The following is a 17,273-nucleotide window of genomic DNA, read 5'->3' as shown; positions in this document are numbered from 1 at the left end:
AATATTAATCAAAGATAAATATACAAAAACAAAAGACACATCCCTAACATTTTTTCAAAGATTAAATAAACAACCACCATTCTTTTCAAAATTTTATCCAATATATAACCAGCAAAGAAAACACCTGAAACCACTATCAGGAAACATCTATAATTTTTCAATCAAACAAGTTCACCAATATGATAAAAAACAAAACAAACAAAAATTTTATATGTCAGATTTTGAATTCAAACCTATTCATAAGTTTTTCAAAATCACAATCTCATCAATAAAATATTTGAAAAACTCGAATTCAGATATTATTTCTCTACATGTATACAACAATACACCCTATCAAGTAACACTACCTTTAGGACTTTTAGGCTATTGCGAAACCAACGCTACAATATCACCGATACACGAAAAAGCGTATCGCGTAAATAATATACTCCAATTATTAGATATTTGTCAATCCACAATTCTTAATGAAGAATTATCCATAAATAATATAATAAGTAACGAAAAAAGAAATACGGATTATTTCACAAAAACCCCATATTTCAAACCGACATTCAACATAAATAACTACACAGAGAATCAACAGAAATTTTTAACAATGTTTAATTTCCAACATTCACAAATAACACAAGACGAATTTGAAAAATTAGCCAAACAGCTAATTAAATATTCATCAGTCTATGCAACATCCAAATTTGATGTTGGCAAAATCAGCTCATCACTACGCAGTTTTCAAAAAACAAAGAGCAAGTAAAGTACCAATTCATTTACACGATAAAGTGAACAGATTACTTGATATTTTAGAACAATACAATATAATCTCACCAGTAAATAAAGAAGAACAACCAAAAGGTAACACATTTATCAACCCTGCTATCATTCTAGCTAAAGGAGAATCATTAAAAATCGTTCTCGACGCTAGATACCTCAACTCACTCATAGATGAATCAAAGTGTAATTGGCCTATTGAACCAATACAAGTTATTTTAACAAAAATAAACGGAAAATACTTTACAACCGCAGATATGAATAGTGCATACAATCAAATGCCATTAGATGAACAATCGCGACGTTTAACACAATTTGTTATTGGAAACCAACAGTATGAATTCAACCGCTTATTCTATGGAATATCCATAGGACCAGCAGCATTTTCAGCTTTTATGAGCAAAATTTTTCGACCACTAATACTCAAGAAAAACGCAATCACCTATTTAGACGATGTTTTTATGCAATCACAGACGAAAGAAGAAATGTTCAATGTTTTAGAACAATATCACCAAATACTTCAGAACGAAAATCTGAAGGCCGCCCCGATAAGTCACACTTCTTTTTGACAAGAGTAAAATTCTTAGGACATAATATAGAAAGAAAAACAATCACCCCATTAAAATCACGCATTGATGCTATTCAAAAACTTCAACCACCAACAAACAAAAAGAAAATCCAAGAATTCCTTGGAATGTTGAATTTTTTAAGTAAATATGTCTATAAAATGCAATTATACCTAAGACCATTTTATAATATACTTAGACAACAAAATAATTTTGAATGGAACACAGAACATCAAGCACGATTTGAAGAAATTAAAAAACTTCTAACTGAACAAATTTCAAACACAATTCCAGATTCAAATCAACCATTTTATGCAATGTGCGATGCTTCGAACTTTGGCATCGGCGCAGCATTATTACAATCACATAATGGTACAAATAAAATGAACCTCATATCAGCAAATTCTCGATTATTCACTCAAGCAGAGCTACGACTCTCAACTCTAATGAGAGAATGTACAGCCATAATATATACACTAACAGAATATGAATTTCTGATACTTGGATCAAAACATCCCACAGTTCTATTCACAGACCATAAACCAATCATCTTTCTTTTTACACAAAAGTCTAATCCAAACCACCGAGTTTATAGATTTCAATTAATTTTAATGAAATTCCCAAACTTACATATAGTTTGGACCGCAGGAAAAAATCTTGCATTACCAGACACATTAAGTCGAAATACACCACCTGAATTACTTACACGTAAAACCACAGTTGAAATACCCAAAAATATAAAATTCTACCTTGCAAAAAACGAAACATCACCCCGACTAGAATGCAAATATGCAGTAAAAACTGACGTTGAACAATCACAGATAAACAATCTACAACACTTCCCACTTTATTTAGATTGTCAAAATAATCACTATGAAGTTGATCTACTTGGAACATCAACTTTTAAACCAATCCCATATTCACAATGGATAAAAAATAACACCCAACAAAAAAGAGTAAAACAACACTCGCATAAAAAAGACCTTTTTCCACTAATTGAAAAAGAAAACCTAACTGATAAAATAAATTTATCAGGACCACAAATAAACGATTCAAAATACACAATAAATCAAGTTTTTGATCTCCATGACCCACTTGATACAATACCCTTATCTAAATTAGAAATTGAAAACATATTTCTCCCCCCAACAGAAACAATTACAATTTCAACATTGAAACAATACCAAAATCTTGACCCAGTAATTAGACAACTAAAATCATGGCACAAATATAAAACTAGACCCGTCAAGGCAGATACAACTATTTTAGGAAATAAAACACTCCTCCGATATTTTCGAAAATTCAATAATACAACAATTAACGAAAACACAGACCTTCTAGAATACAAATTAAATGAATCTACAGTTCCCTGTCTCCCTCTAAGTATGATCCTCATAGCTTTTAATATTTCACATACACAAAATATTAAAGGACACTCTGGATCAGAGAAAACATATTCAAATTTTATACAAAACTTTTATTTCCCAAATGCACCAATTTGGATAAAAGTACTATGCAATGACTGTATAGTATGTCAACTAAATAAACCTTACCCAAATCAAAAACAAATAGCACAAAAACAAGATTTTAAAGGACAAAGTTTGTACTTTAACCATCGTATCTCATTTGATACTAAAGGACCAATTTCACCCTCATCAGAAGGAAACTCCTACATCATGGTAATTGTTGACGCAATTACACATTATGTAGCACTTAACCCAGTACCACATTGTAACGCTTATTACGCTTACACAACACTCTATGAACACTGGATACCCAAATTCGGACTACCAGAAATTTTAGTTACAGACAACGGTACAGAATTCATAAATAATGAAATCATTACACTATGTCATTTATATAACATTAAACACAAACCACGTACATCTCACGCACCTTGGACAAACGGCTTAGTCGAAGGTATGAACCGTTCATTACAAGAATATCTCAGATGTATCATCAATGGAAATGATACAAGATACACCGAATGGTCAGCAGATGTAAAATTATTTCCCTTAGCATATAATTCACAAATTACGACAACTCTAGGAATGTCACCATATGAAATGGTTTTTAACCAAAAGCCACGCAAACCAATAATGTTTACAGCAAACTCTCATAAAAACGCACAAGGTTATTGTCAACCAAATAAAGACTCAATCTGTTATAACCTACCTTTACATACACACGATGAAGATCATTTTCATCACCCACAAATTCTTAAACTAGCCTCCGGTACACACACCAAATGGATTTTAAACAGAGATAAAAAACACAATGAAATTTACCAAAAAGTAACAAAAAAGTTGTTACAAAGGCAAAACATTAATGAACAAATAAATTCACGCTTTACACCAGCCTCCAATTTAAAAATTGGAACATTTGTTTTAATACCCAATTTTAATACTCAAAAAGGAATTTCAAAGAAATTACAACCTCTTCGTAAAGGACCATACCAAATAATTGCAAAACCCACTGATGTCACATATAAAATCACCGACTCAGACAAAAAAGAAATCGTTCAACGCCGAAATAACCTATTACCTTACTATCCAAAAGAATACGCACTCCGTGAACTAACTCAATTATATTCTTTTACAGGTTTACAAGTTATTCAAAATGACCCACATACAGAAAATACAACGAAGGAACAAAAAGATTTTCACCTCAAAAACCAAATAACAAAATCAACCACCACAAAAAACAATACAAAAAATCTAGATCAAAATACATCTCAAAAAGAAAGAAAAAATAGAAAAATGACAGAACAAATAATACCCCAAGAACAAATCGACAAATCAGAACATAGAGAGTCTTCACGACTTAGAAATCAACCACGTAAAAATTATAAATTATTCATCCCACAATCTAAAATATTAAAGAAAGTTGAATTTCAAAAACAACTTTAATTCTACATTTGATAATCTTTGCACCTCTGAAACATTTTACACTTTCATTTTTCAAAATAACATGCTGACAAACACGCAGCGATTCTACTTCATAATTAGCCAATAGGATTCATCCAATCCGTCACCTTCTATAACTCTAACACAAACCAACTAGACGAACGATATTAAACTCCAGGCATATCTATAACTATAACTTTACGACCTCCAGGTCAAAAACAAGCAAACCACTCCAACTTGACAACTAAAATAAATATCACCATAATATCATAACCCTCCCTTATCTAATAAACCAAAGATCAACAATATTTCCCCAACTCAGCCCTCAAATACCCCCCAAACAAATATGTTAAATTAGCCTAAAGTAAAAGAACGACCATTTTAATTAGCCTAAAGTATAAAAATCTCAAAAATACCCCAGATCATTTGACAAATGAAAATAAAGACAAAGAAGACCTCCCGATCACCATAAAAATTGCCCCCAACAATTTTTCACAAAACTCAACCCACTTGTCAAAAAACCAATAAATAATCCGACCACACTTGAAAATTGCCTCAAACAACAAAAAATATTCGATCAAGAAGTCATTTCTTAAATGCTCTTCTATCAAACAGTCACAAAAATTATCACAAACCTCAAACAATTTTTTACGATACTTGAAACTTTCATAATATTTCTTTTTGATATCCTTGAATCTTTTCTAATAATCTTTATCATTTTTTGTAATGTTTTTTTAATTTTCTACACTATATTCGAACTATTTCTCCAACTTTCAAAAACCCTTGATTATATCCACAGGTACGATTCATACAACTTGTCTAAATGATACGAACTATTTTCAGTAGAACTGATATTTTTCTACTATTTGTAATTTTCATAACATTTTTATCATCCCTCATTTTGACCATATGCAAATGTATAAAGAAAGCAATCCTCACATTCGCCCTAGCAACAATCCTTCTAATTCTTTTTTTAGAAGAATACTATAATAAACAAACTTTTTAACTAAAAGAATAGACCAAAAAAGCTATCAAAAATTGCTACCCAACAATCACATAGTCAGTCTTCACCGACATCATCCCAAGAAAACCCGACACCACTTTCAACTACCCAAAACCCCCAAACATCTACACGAATTTCTTTTCAAGATAACCCATATACCTTTGAAGAACGACACGCTCGCTTATCAGAACCACTAGAACCAGTTCAACAACAAGCACCTCTAAGCGAACCAACATATAACTTATACCCAACACTACCACAAGAATTAAGTAGAATAAGAAATCCTAGTCAAAACCAAAATACAGTCGAAATAAATAGACAAATTATACATCCTCGACGAAACAGAAATTTTCAAACTCCCCGAGTTCATTTTGATATACCTCAATCACCATCACAAAACACTCCAGAAAACCCCATTGGTATATTACCAGAAACCCCTACGCTTCTTTCACAACGTAGCACCTCAAGCCTACCATCAGATTACTTAGGTTCAACACCAACATCTGAACAAATACGTGAAAATCCCTTTAACCCCCCAAACCAGGCATCACGACTACCATATTGGACAACACATTCATTCACACAAGGTGAACCAAATTTAGTCAACGATCCAATAGATATTTCTACGGATACAACAACATCCTCATCACTACCAGAAACATTATCACTACCATCAACACCATCAATAAGCCAGATTTCACCCCACCTTTTAACTTGAATTTTCCAAATAATCTCGACGCAAGATATCGAGAACAATCATCAACAACTATTCCTTTAAGACTAGACTGGAATACATTCACAGCACCTCCACCATTATTTGGACAACACCTAGAAAGTAACCGACTCCACAATTGGGCACTTAATAGACTATAATATAGACAAGACATTCACGAAGACATACGTGCTCATAACATCCAAATACTCCAACAGCATAGTCTACAATTAAAATTTGAAATCACGGTTAAATTAAACAACATCACTCAACATCCCTATCCATTAAATCCACCAAATATAACAGCTCAATCCCTACCACCACCATTTATAACAACTGAAGTAATATACAAATACGACAGATATACCAAAAAGACAATTGGTTACATCACATTTTATAACCCATACTCAGGATTGTCATACACATGTATATTCTAAAAATTTTAATTTTTCTCCAACTCCTTTTTCTAATAACCTCAAATCAAAACATAAACCCTTCCCCCCGCACAGGACCACAAGATTTATTAGTAACACATTACGATTGTGAAGAAAACAAACAAAAAACACTACACAAGTATGCAATAAATCAAGTATCACAATGCGAAACAGAACCCCAAGCCATAGAAACAACAAATGTAATAGCGACACTCTATTCAAAAGCCCGAGCAACTACAGTTATAGGATATAAATTCACAGCAACATTTTCTGAAAAGAAAGTACATTGTTCACAAGTCTCAAACGGAAATAAAAACCGACTTGACCATGAATCATTCTACCAGAGTAATATAGAACGACTTTTACATCTCAATCCCGAAGATTGTAAAAACGAGTTACTCCGACTAAACATCACAAAAAATAAAAACACAGATAGAAAGATAGTATATTTCCAAGTTTTTTCGGATTCTGTACATCAAGCAGAACTTGAAAGATATCAAGGACATATAAAACTAGATGAAAAGTACCCATATAACGGCGCACACGGACGATTAACTTATGATATACACGATAAACACTGGATACCACACATTGGTATAAATGACCCATCAAACTGCAAAGCAGACACAAAAAACAAAGGATACCAAGAGATCATGTTTTTCGATTGGAAAATACAACTCGAAAAAATACAACTCACACGAGATTTATCAGACAACACAATGATCTATCAAGGAATCAGATTACCTTGTAAAAACGACCAAGGTTATTGCGACCCTACAACACGAACACAAGCAACAATTGTTTGGTTCCCTGAAGACACATGTACAACATTTCAAGTAGCAAAAATACACGCTCGTATGATAAAATTTCACGAAAAATATTTTATACAATCAATACCATATGAACAAGTAAATCCATTACGAAAAATAAGTTCTAATTTTAGAAACATTCATAATATAGAAAATAAATTAACACGTTTTCAAATATATCAAGAAACAGAACTCTCATGTAAATATAAAAACCCACTTCACAAAACACAATACTCTGAAATACTAGTTGAATACGAAAATGGTTTCGACATGACCACTGGAAAAATAAAAGTCGACCCATACGCCACAAGTCATCCCCTAAATGAAGGAACATCATATATACCAGTTAATTTTCAAAAGAATACAGGTCAACCTGGTGGACATTTAAAGCCCCAAGACGATCAAAGCACACGTTTACAAGAACTATCACTAATGAATAGTACATATTTCGGTAATATCCACTATGATATTCACTTAGATATGAAACTAGACTACACGATTAGCCGAATTTTTCAAGAAATGTCACTCTCTGAATTAGAAACACTACACCAACTATGCGAATTAGAAAGAACACAAATATTACAATCACTTGCACTAGCAGTATTAAAAATACCCTACGCAGGATATTTACTATCAGGAAAAAGATCAAATTTTTTAGACTATGAAGGAAACATCTTATGGTTTTATACTTGTACTAAAAAAGTATCACCACTATACGTTTTTGAAGACAAACGATGCTATAAAAGAATCCCTATCTTTTATAAGAACAAAGTACATTTCGTTGACACACTTTCACGAAGAACCTATTTCTGGGATACCGCAGTCCCATGTGGATCAGAAAATAGCCACAATGTAGTACAACTAAACCCTGATGAAGATAAATATTACCTTCTCACCCCATACCCCACATTAATGCAATCACTCAAAAAATTTTCACCAGAAAGCATTCGCGCTATTGCTCGAAACCCAAATATAGACTTACAATCAATAGGAATATATTCAAAGTCAGATATTCAACATCACATTCGAACACAACAATTCCAAGAATTATTAACACAAATGGACACTATACAAAGACAATCAATTGACCAAAACTTACGCAAACTTGCAGAAACCGCAGGATTTGCAGACATCTATACGCAAGACTATAGCGGATATTTTAAAGACATTAAAGATTATATATATCTAAACGGTGAAAAATACCGTCCCCAAGATATATCACCCATCAATATTTTTAGCTTTGTAACACTCAAAAATGAAATTCTTGATTTTCTAGGATGGCCCTACTACATCTTAGAAAAATTGACTATTTTATACGCAATGTTTAACTTTATTGGATTTCTTTTTTCACTTTTAAAAGGAATCTACAACACATGTGCTATACACACACAAGTAAACAGACAAGCAAGCGTAGCACGCATACTATTTGCAGGATTTTTTGGAATTTTTTCTACATCAATAAACAAAATTCTTTTAGATGCACAAATAAAAGAATACAACACAAAAATAGCTACAAGACAGAACACATACGACGAAGAACATAACAATGTAGACACAACGCCAACAGCACCACAGTTACCACCCCTGCCACATAACCATCCATTATCCCTAGTCCCACGTAATTTTCGAAATTTAGCCATAACACATAATCAAAATTTTCGACCAACCATATCACAAAGTCCCATCCAACATATAATGACACACCAATCACACGATGATAATACTTATGAACAAATTATAGAACAACCCCATACCACCGCTTTTCAGTCTCAAAATAATAATTTTTTTAGCCCACGATGAGCCGACAACTTGGATCCCTACACCGTTCAAATTCCCACCCAACCAACCTCACTACTCCCATTACAATAATACCACTTTTTGCTTTCCCGCCACCCGATTTTCCAACCAGTAATGTAACATCAGGCATGAATTCCGATACTAATTCACACATCTCAGTTTTATACTCCACATCACAACTCAATAACCCGAATATTGAAACCCCCGATGAATTTGCCGACTCTGAACCATCTCCATCCAATAATTTTCCCACCAACCCCTCAATTTTTTCCCAACCCCCTTTTCAACCAATGACACCAAATAACCCTGTCCCCACCAATTCTACATCCTCTTATGCTTCCCAAGTCACTCCAACCTATTCTTCATATCAATCAGACCGATCATCCAATTCTCCAGATACCCCCCAAATCTCCCCAGAACTAGATAATTTTATTACATTACAACAACAACCCTACCACCTTGACACCCCCACCATAAACCACATTTCATCCACAATAGATTCATCCAACCCTCCTACCCCTACACCCTCTTCATTTTATACCGAATCATTAGCACCATCATCCACATCTACTGAATCTTCACTCAGCACTAATAGAGCTTACCGCACTTTTAAAAGAAAGTTCCCCAACCATCCTTTCCCAGCAAAACCAGGAACAGCCCGTGAATATATAAATCACCCAAATCACACTAATACAAAAGAATTTTTAGCTATCACCTTACCCTCATTTCCACAATACACCTTAAACACCCCTCACGACACTAACGAGACACGTAACTTTGTAGACGAATACGTTTTAATGCCTACTCTTTCTTGGACCTCATATTATCATTTTACTAATCCCCTTTGCTTACCCTTATCTAACACTCACATCGATATAGAACGAAATAAAAACATGCTATATCGACTCACCACACCACTAACATCTAGACAATTTACCTACATTGGATATAAAAAATCACTAAAAACACACACTGCACCCCGAGCTAATGAATATACACTAGAATATTACGATCATAACATCATCAGAGCTAACCAAGATCAATTCTTAGACGACGATCGCTTCGCTAACCCACAGATCACCGAGAAATTTTTCATTAAAACACCATATGTATTTACACTAAATATCTTCGATCGCAAGTTTGACCACATTATTTTAGAAGCACTAACAGACACACAAGCATACGAAAGTTTTAAAGAACGCTTCCAAACATTTTCACTAACCTTTCATTTCCTTGCACCACATGAAAGAGATTTGCACTGCTCACACGATATTATGTTGCGCACTAAACAAACACACACATATACATATTATCGTTTCATCCAAAATCACTTCGATCTACACACTCCCTCCAGACAACCACACCATCGTTTTCAATTCATCAATTCCAAATACACCTCACCATTCTTTCTTAACTTCACATATTGCATTAAAGAGACTAACCTTCATGGTATTCTTCGAAATTATGATCCCATAACCCAAATGTATATTTTTTGTCCAATCACCAAGACCTTCAATGCAGAAGAATCCCGACCCTTCCTTATCCCACACGAATTTGTTCAACCTATAGAAATCCCCATTTTAGAATTCATCCACAACACTAAATTCAATCACAAATTATATAATCTAATCCAAAACACACCTTATGAGTTTGCAGTTGGCACTGAAGAACTAACCACCATTAAAGCACTTCAATTGCTTTTGCCACTTCTTCAAACTAAAAATATCATCCGCATCTTAGCTAAACTACTGACAACTTCCGATCTCATCCACGACATCTTCCCCCACGGTTTCTTCCCCGACGACTAACAGGTAAGTATGAATTATAGATATAACTAACTAATTAAAATATTAGAAACTCACCATTCTTTATCCACGTCTTATTTAGCATTTTAGCCTTCATCCAACGATCATCTGAAAAATTCACAAAAGAAAAATAAAAGATAGCAAACTTCTTCAAAAACTGTTTAAAACTCTATTAATTTTTTGCACCAAATAATTAAATAAATTTAATACCAATGCAGTAAATTAATTTATAAATTTTTTCCCAAATGCAGTAAATCTACTAATGATGAAAATTTGTAACTTCATTTTCCCCAACAACTAGCCGTAAAATTGAAATTCTATGTAGTAAATTAATAAGAATCAAATGCAGTACTAACCTTTTGATATTTCAATTCGTTCGCACAAAGATTCTATCCACATTCGCACAGCTCGCCCACGAAGAATTGTTTAAAATAATGAATTTCAGTTTCAAGCTTTCACACTCAAAAACTCTAACACACGATAACAAGTTTCAAACTTTCCTTTAACCCGGTTGGAAAGGAATTATATACTAAACAAAACTAACCAATGCAGCTTACTAAACACCACAACACATAGCATAACAGCATGACTAAGAAAAGGAAACCAACGGTACCCAAACCGGATTAACCCAGTTTAAAACTGGATAATTTATTCTTTTGAAGACTATTATAAAGTCTAAGAAAGAAATAATAAAACACAAAAATGTCGAAAGACAAACCCATACCACAAACAATTTAACTTTTGAAAAAAGGACACAACCAACAAAACATAAGAAAAACCACAACAAACCCAACATAAAACGTTGTCACATAACAGGACCTCTCACAAAAACCGCATGCAATCATACTCCCACTCCTGGCCTAACCCACCAGAAGAGGACGTCCTGAGCATGCTCTATAGCCGGCCTAACCCACCGTGCTACATCCACGCTTTGTGACCACACTCCTATTTTTAATAAGAGCTACTCAAGGGTGAGTAACTCTTCAAAATAACTGAACTAAAACAAAAAGCTTTTGTGAAAACAACTAACTAAAATCATAATTAAAAAATATTAAAAACTAATAAAAGTTTTATAAAATGTAAATTACATTATGCAATACATAGATCAGAATACAACACCAAGGACGAACATCCAAAGACAAAACGACCCCACTACACTCGAGAAAGAATGGCCAACTACAATCAATATGTCGCTCACAATCACAACTCAAAGGATTTAGAGTACGACTTGACTTCGCAGAAAAGGACTTCATTGAACTAGACCAATGACCACCTCGATGTTCAAGTATACGTACAGATCCGAGTAACCAGGCATCCCCTCCACGCACAATCTCCACGTCATTCCTAGACAAGATCAAAACACAAAGAAGTTCTCATCAATGAAACAGAAAAACCTGACATAGCCAACCATTCTGAAATCAGATTTGAGTTTGTTGCAAAGACCCAGTCGTTGTCATGAGATGACACAACGATCGAACCTGGAACTTCTCTAACAAGAGAACCCAGAAGAAATATGATGTTCGCCAGAAACCAACGTCCATCATCCATCCTTCGAATTGCAGAAAAACTATTCTAAAAAACTCTGTAAAACCCGGATGGGTGGAACCTGATCTAAACTACATTTTATGATTGGATAAATTAGATATTTTACCAATGTAAAGTATTTGATATTAACCAATCATGATCCATCTAACTAACAATCCACTTATTTGTAAGTGCTGAAATTACTTGTAATTTCAGCACCAGAGAGATTTGAATTTAACTTAGAAATTAGTTGACTCTCCAAGAAGACTTCAGCAACCGCAATAAACCAGTATACCCTAGATCTATTGAGCCTAGCAGAGACTAGTTAAACAACCTGAGACTAGATAGTATAAGAGTAAGATTAGGATTGGTATTAGACTAAGAAGTTGCACGAATCTATCCGGCCGAAAATAAGATAGCGTGACGAGCAGACGGTGTACCCTATCCGAAATTACTCTATGAGTTATACACTTCGGTCCTAACTCAATAAGCTTCTTTTAAACAATTTGGAACGATTTCTAAGACGGATTAAATCTCCGCTTACGCGTTAATAGCGCGAAATATACAACGCGTTAATTGTCCCGAATTGGCCAAAACGGCAACCTTTAAACCCCTGTAACTCTACGAAAAATGATCACAGGTGAAATATCTTTTCAAATTTGAGCTCAGCACAACAATCCCTTTCGAATGATATAAAAAGGTTGCGTGAAAAATGGCTAGTTAAAAAGTCAAATTTGTCTGAAGAAAAAACCCACCCCGAGCACAAATATTCCGTTACTTTCGTATCGAAAGTTGGAACAACAAGACAAGCTATGTAACCGAGCTCTTATTGAGATAGGCCAAAATGTACTTACTCAGATAGACCGAAAAACAGCTGTGAGATAACTCTTTTAAGTAATTTCTGGCAGTTTTCAGATCGCAAAAAAAAACGTTGACAAAGTTTTCGTGTTGAGACGGAATAATTAGCGTCAAAACTCAAACCTTTTCATTCATTTTATACCTAAAAAAAGTTCCTCAGCTGAACAAAACTTGTTTGAAGAGTCATTTTAAAAAAAAATCCTCACCTTCCAAGTAAAACACATCCACAATAGATACTCCCCCATCACTCTGTCCGTTGTCATTCTCGTCAGTCACTCTGATATGTACAGTCTGATCACAACAATTGTTTTGTCCGTCGCACACTCGGAAAATAACATTATAGAACTCCTGTGCTTCCCTGTTTAGACTGACTCCCAGTGGTTTGCGCAGGATCCCATTGGAGAAAGCGAACACAGTGAAGTCCAGCGACACCACGCTAAGGATAACAAAAGATCACTTGAGCCATCAACTTCGATCAAAAACGGCAAAACACAACAGAAGGCTTAATATAGTCAAACACGATGTATAAATAGCACGCAGCCTATTGATCAAGTGAAAATTGTTCTATACAATTTCGAAAAAAAAAAGATAATTTTGTTTGCTTTTGGTCTGGGTGATCATTATGAGTTACCAAATGCATGGAACTCGAATAGCTGTTGCTAAAGATAACATTACAAACCATACATTTTGGACATCATCGAACACGTGTGAAAATTTGAACAGTTCGAAAATAATTCAATACCTTTACGCTTACCTCAACTCATTTTCATAGTGCACTACCACCATAACTTAACACAAAAAACTAATCGAAAGAAAAATATTTTTCATTATTGAAGTCCAGGAATCGATATCTTTACTGGGATATTAAAAACATTTTGGTTAATGGAAGTCCATGAATCGATATTTTTAATGGGATATTAAAAAATTTTGTTTGAAAAAAATTCGATCGCCGAAAAATAACTAAATGAAAAAAACTCCCCAAGCATAATTATTCCGCATGATTCTGAACAATTAAGATGTCACATAGCTATGAAACTAGCACAGTATGTTTAGACCACAATGATTTCAGTATAACAATTCAAAAAATGAAATTTCTTTTGCGCCATTGAAACTTTTGAATACTAGAGAGTAGAATGTGCTTTCTTTTAGCAGATCATTTTGAATTAAACTTTCAAAAGTCGCAATTTAAACCACGAAAAAATCAAATTTGAGCGTGAAAAATTTCAATCATCTTTCCTGAAAAAAAAAGACTTTTTTTGCCTTAACATTAGTTTAAAAAATTTCAATGGTGAAAATTCAAAATTATTAAAAGGGAAACCGAACTTATCGAAGTTCCGACTTTCGAAGAAAGTGAGAATATCTAATGCTTGGGGTGATTTTTCTTCAGATTAATTTCTGTTACGAATTAAAATTAAGCTAATTTTTCTTATTACTATTTTATACGACTCAACTTTCACACAGAGGTGAACTTTGCAAACACTATAGAAATCATGCCCAAATATAGCAAGAAAGACAAACAAGAAAATGGCAAACGGGAGCTCCAATATGAACAAAGTTTTGCTGTGAAAAGTTGCAAAATAAAAAAACCAAATTGTGCATAGTTGCCCAAAATATAACAAAAATCTGAGCATAGCCAACAGTCAGTTGGAAAAGAGTCAATGAACGCAAAAAAAAACGGACTTGCTTTTTGAGAAAATCCCAATTTTCGATTCTCGAAGAAAAAAATAGATGGTTTTAGTAGTTCTTAGAATTTCTAGAACAATTTATGATTTACACGTTTTTGATAAAATTAACCCAATTTGAAAAAAATGGATAACTAGGTAATTTTGTTTTTTTTTTAGCTGGAGCATTTGATAACTCAAATCCATTTTCAAAAATAGAAGTCGATCTTTTCCAGAACTTTGCACTTTTGCTATTTAATATTGGAGTTTGCCTTACTTGTAACAAAAAAATGAACTGAACTTTAAAAAAATCAAAACTTAAACAGCAAAAAAGGACGTTTGAGCATGAAAAAATTTAAGACATTTCCTTAAAAGAGACGGAAAAAATCATGATCTATATAAGCGGCTGAACTAAGTTCATCGACTATTTAAAAAATTATTATTGACTGTTGTATGAAAGAAATAGCTTTCTTCGGTTCATTTGATGAATTAAAAATGCATCAACTGTGTCAACTTATTGATGGCAGCGAGCATGTTATTATTGAGCCACTTCAGCCATCTGCCAAAGTGCCACCAAGGTAATATTTGCGACTGATATTGGAAAAAAGTAGCCTGTAGTATCAAACTACGATCCGCTTGAGTATATACTGTCCAAATGTTGGTTTATCAAAAAAAATTTAATAAAACTAAAACTACGAAAGGGAAGTCGGAATACTCAGGGCTTTGCCCTGATATACAAATAGTCTCGTCTAGTCTATACAAAAAGAATCCTTGAGTAATTTTTAAAAAAAATCATGGTTAGCTTACGTGACGCTTGCGTCCACTGATGCTATAGCTTGCTGGTCAAAATCCAAAACAGATTGAGTGTCCAACAAATTTACAGCTGCATTTCTGTTTTCGGGTACCGTCACTAAAGGATAAGGTTGAAATACCGGACATTTGTTATTCGTATTGAGAGTTTGAATAGGGATATCTACGCATCCGTATAACTTGGGTTTGTAGCTTTCTCGTGGGTTGTCTTCAGCACATGCTTGAAGAGTGAAGCTCTGCTCAGTTGATATCTCGTTGTCGAGTGCTTGTATCTGATACACTTGGGCTCTTGTTGGGTCAACTTCATCGGGTTTAATTTCAAATCGAACTCTCGGATCCGAGCTCCAAAGAATGAACCAACTGAAACAGATATTTAAATTAAAACATTAAGAGCGACTGAGTCTAATAATAGCTTCAGTAATGAGGGCATTTATAACAGTAGCATGCATAAAACATCATTTTGAACTTAATTTTAAATCGTTCAAACATTTTCAACCAAACAGTTCTAGGAACAGACCAATTAACTGTTGCGATCACTGAGAGTGGGGAAGAATTTGTTACCCAGGTGTTTTTCATTTTCTTTATTAAAAATTTTTTTCTCCAATTTTTCTATGCCAAATAAAACCAAAAATAAATCTGAGATGGGGTGGAGCGGATGACCTCACTAAGCTCCTTTCAATTGTGATCCAATCTATGCTTAAAAAATAAGTTTGAGATTGAGAATATAGCTTTTCAATCCAATTTAGAGTGAGAAGACCAGAAAGCAGTTAATTAAGCTGCAAAAAGCTTGGTTTATCTATCAAAAAGTAGCTTTGAAATTTTAAATAGCATTTTTTTTGGTTTCGAAAACGCAGAAAAAAAGAATTTGAAAAAAATTAGAAATGTTCAATGAATTTTTATTTGAAAAAAAAAACATAGTTTTCGTTTTTGTTACTTATTTTTACTGTTGAGCTGTTTAAAAATTTAAGCCATATTTTATGCTATGAGACATTTTAGTTTTCTCTTCCCATACCACGCGCATTCAAACGACACGCGTTTTTTGAAAACAATCTTTTTAAAAATAACGTCGGAACCTTCTGTTCTACAAAACATTCATTCTTGATAAAGTCTGTTGGCTCAACCGCACAATTTTCCCCCAACTCTATTAAGGGTAGACAAAACACAGGATTTTCAGAAGTCAACGTTCGAGGGCAAAATAAATTGATCTAATTAATTTAAAAAATTTAAAAAAAAAACAAAGTTAAATTAACTTAAAAAACTAATCATAATTTATTACTATTAGTTTTTTTATTAAGTTATTAATAGAATAAAATAGCTGTGTTGTATAAAAAAAATCTCAAGTAGTATATTCTGCGCGCATGTTTGGAATGAATAACTTATATAGAATCAATGGCAGAATTAATACATTGCATTGTACGGTTGATGCAACCTGTTTTTTGTCGGCAAATTGAAGAATAGGTTTCAAGAAACAAAATTCGAATCAAGGCGATGCCTTGATTGCTCCGACTGCTTTTTAAGATCTCTGGAGCAGTATTAACAGGAAAAATTAAATGTAATGAAATCAAATAAAAAAAATGCGGATTTTTTTGAAAATCATCCCCCGCACGCCATATAAAGTACAAA

General features: G+C 33.6%; 1 protein-coding gene across 7 annotated transcripts in view; it reads right to left on the bottom strand.

The window, feature by feature from the left end:
* The window catches only part of LOC134851831 (putative neural-cadherin 2), a 100,403-nt gene that overhangs the window by 31,774 nt on the left and 51,356 nt on the right, over positions 1-17,273 (bottom strand). For all 7 annotated transcript variants that reach the window (XM_063868085.1, XM_063868086.1, XM_063868084.1 and 4 more), the window contains 2 exons: positions 15,648-16,010; positions 13,386-13,615 (listed from right to left, as the gene is read on the bottom strand). In XM_063868085.1, coding sequence (XP_063724155.1) covers positions 13,386-13,615; positions 15,648-16,010 — 593 coding nt within the window. The remainder of the gene's footprint in view (positions 1-13,385; positions 13,616-15,647; positions 16,011-17,273) is intronic.

The sequence above is a fragment of the Symsagittifera roscoffensis genome, chromosome 7 (genome assembly GCF_963678635.1).
Source record: "Symsagittifera roscoffensis chromosome 7, txSymRosc1.1, whole genome shotgun sequence".
NCBI classification, from domain to species: Eukaryota; Metazoa; Xenacoelomorpha; order Acoela; family Convolutidae; genus Symsagittifera; species Symsagittifera roscoffensis.
Note: the sequence above shows the minus strand (reverse complement) of the source record. Positions and strands in the feature narration are given on the sequence as shown.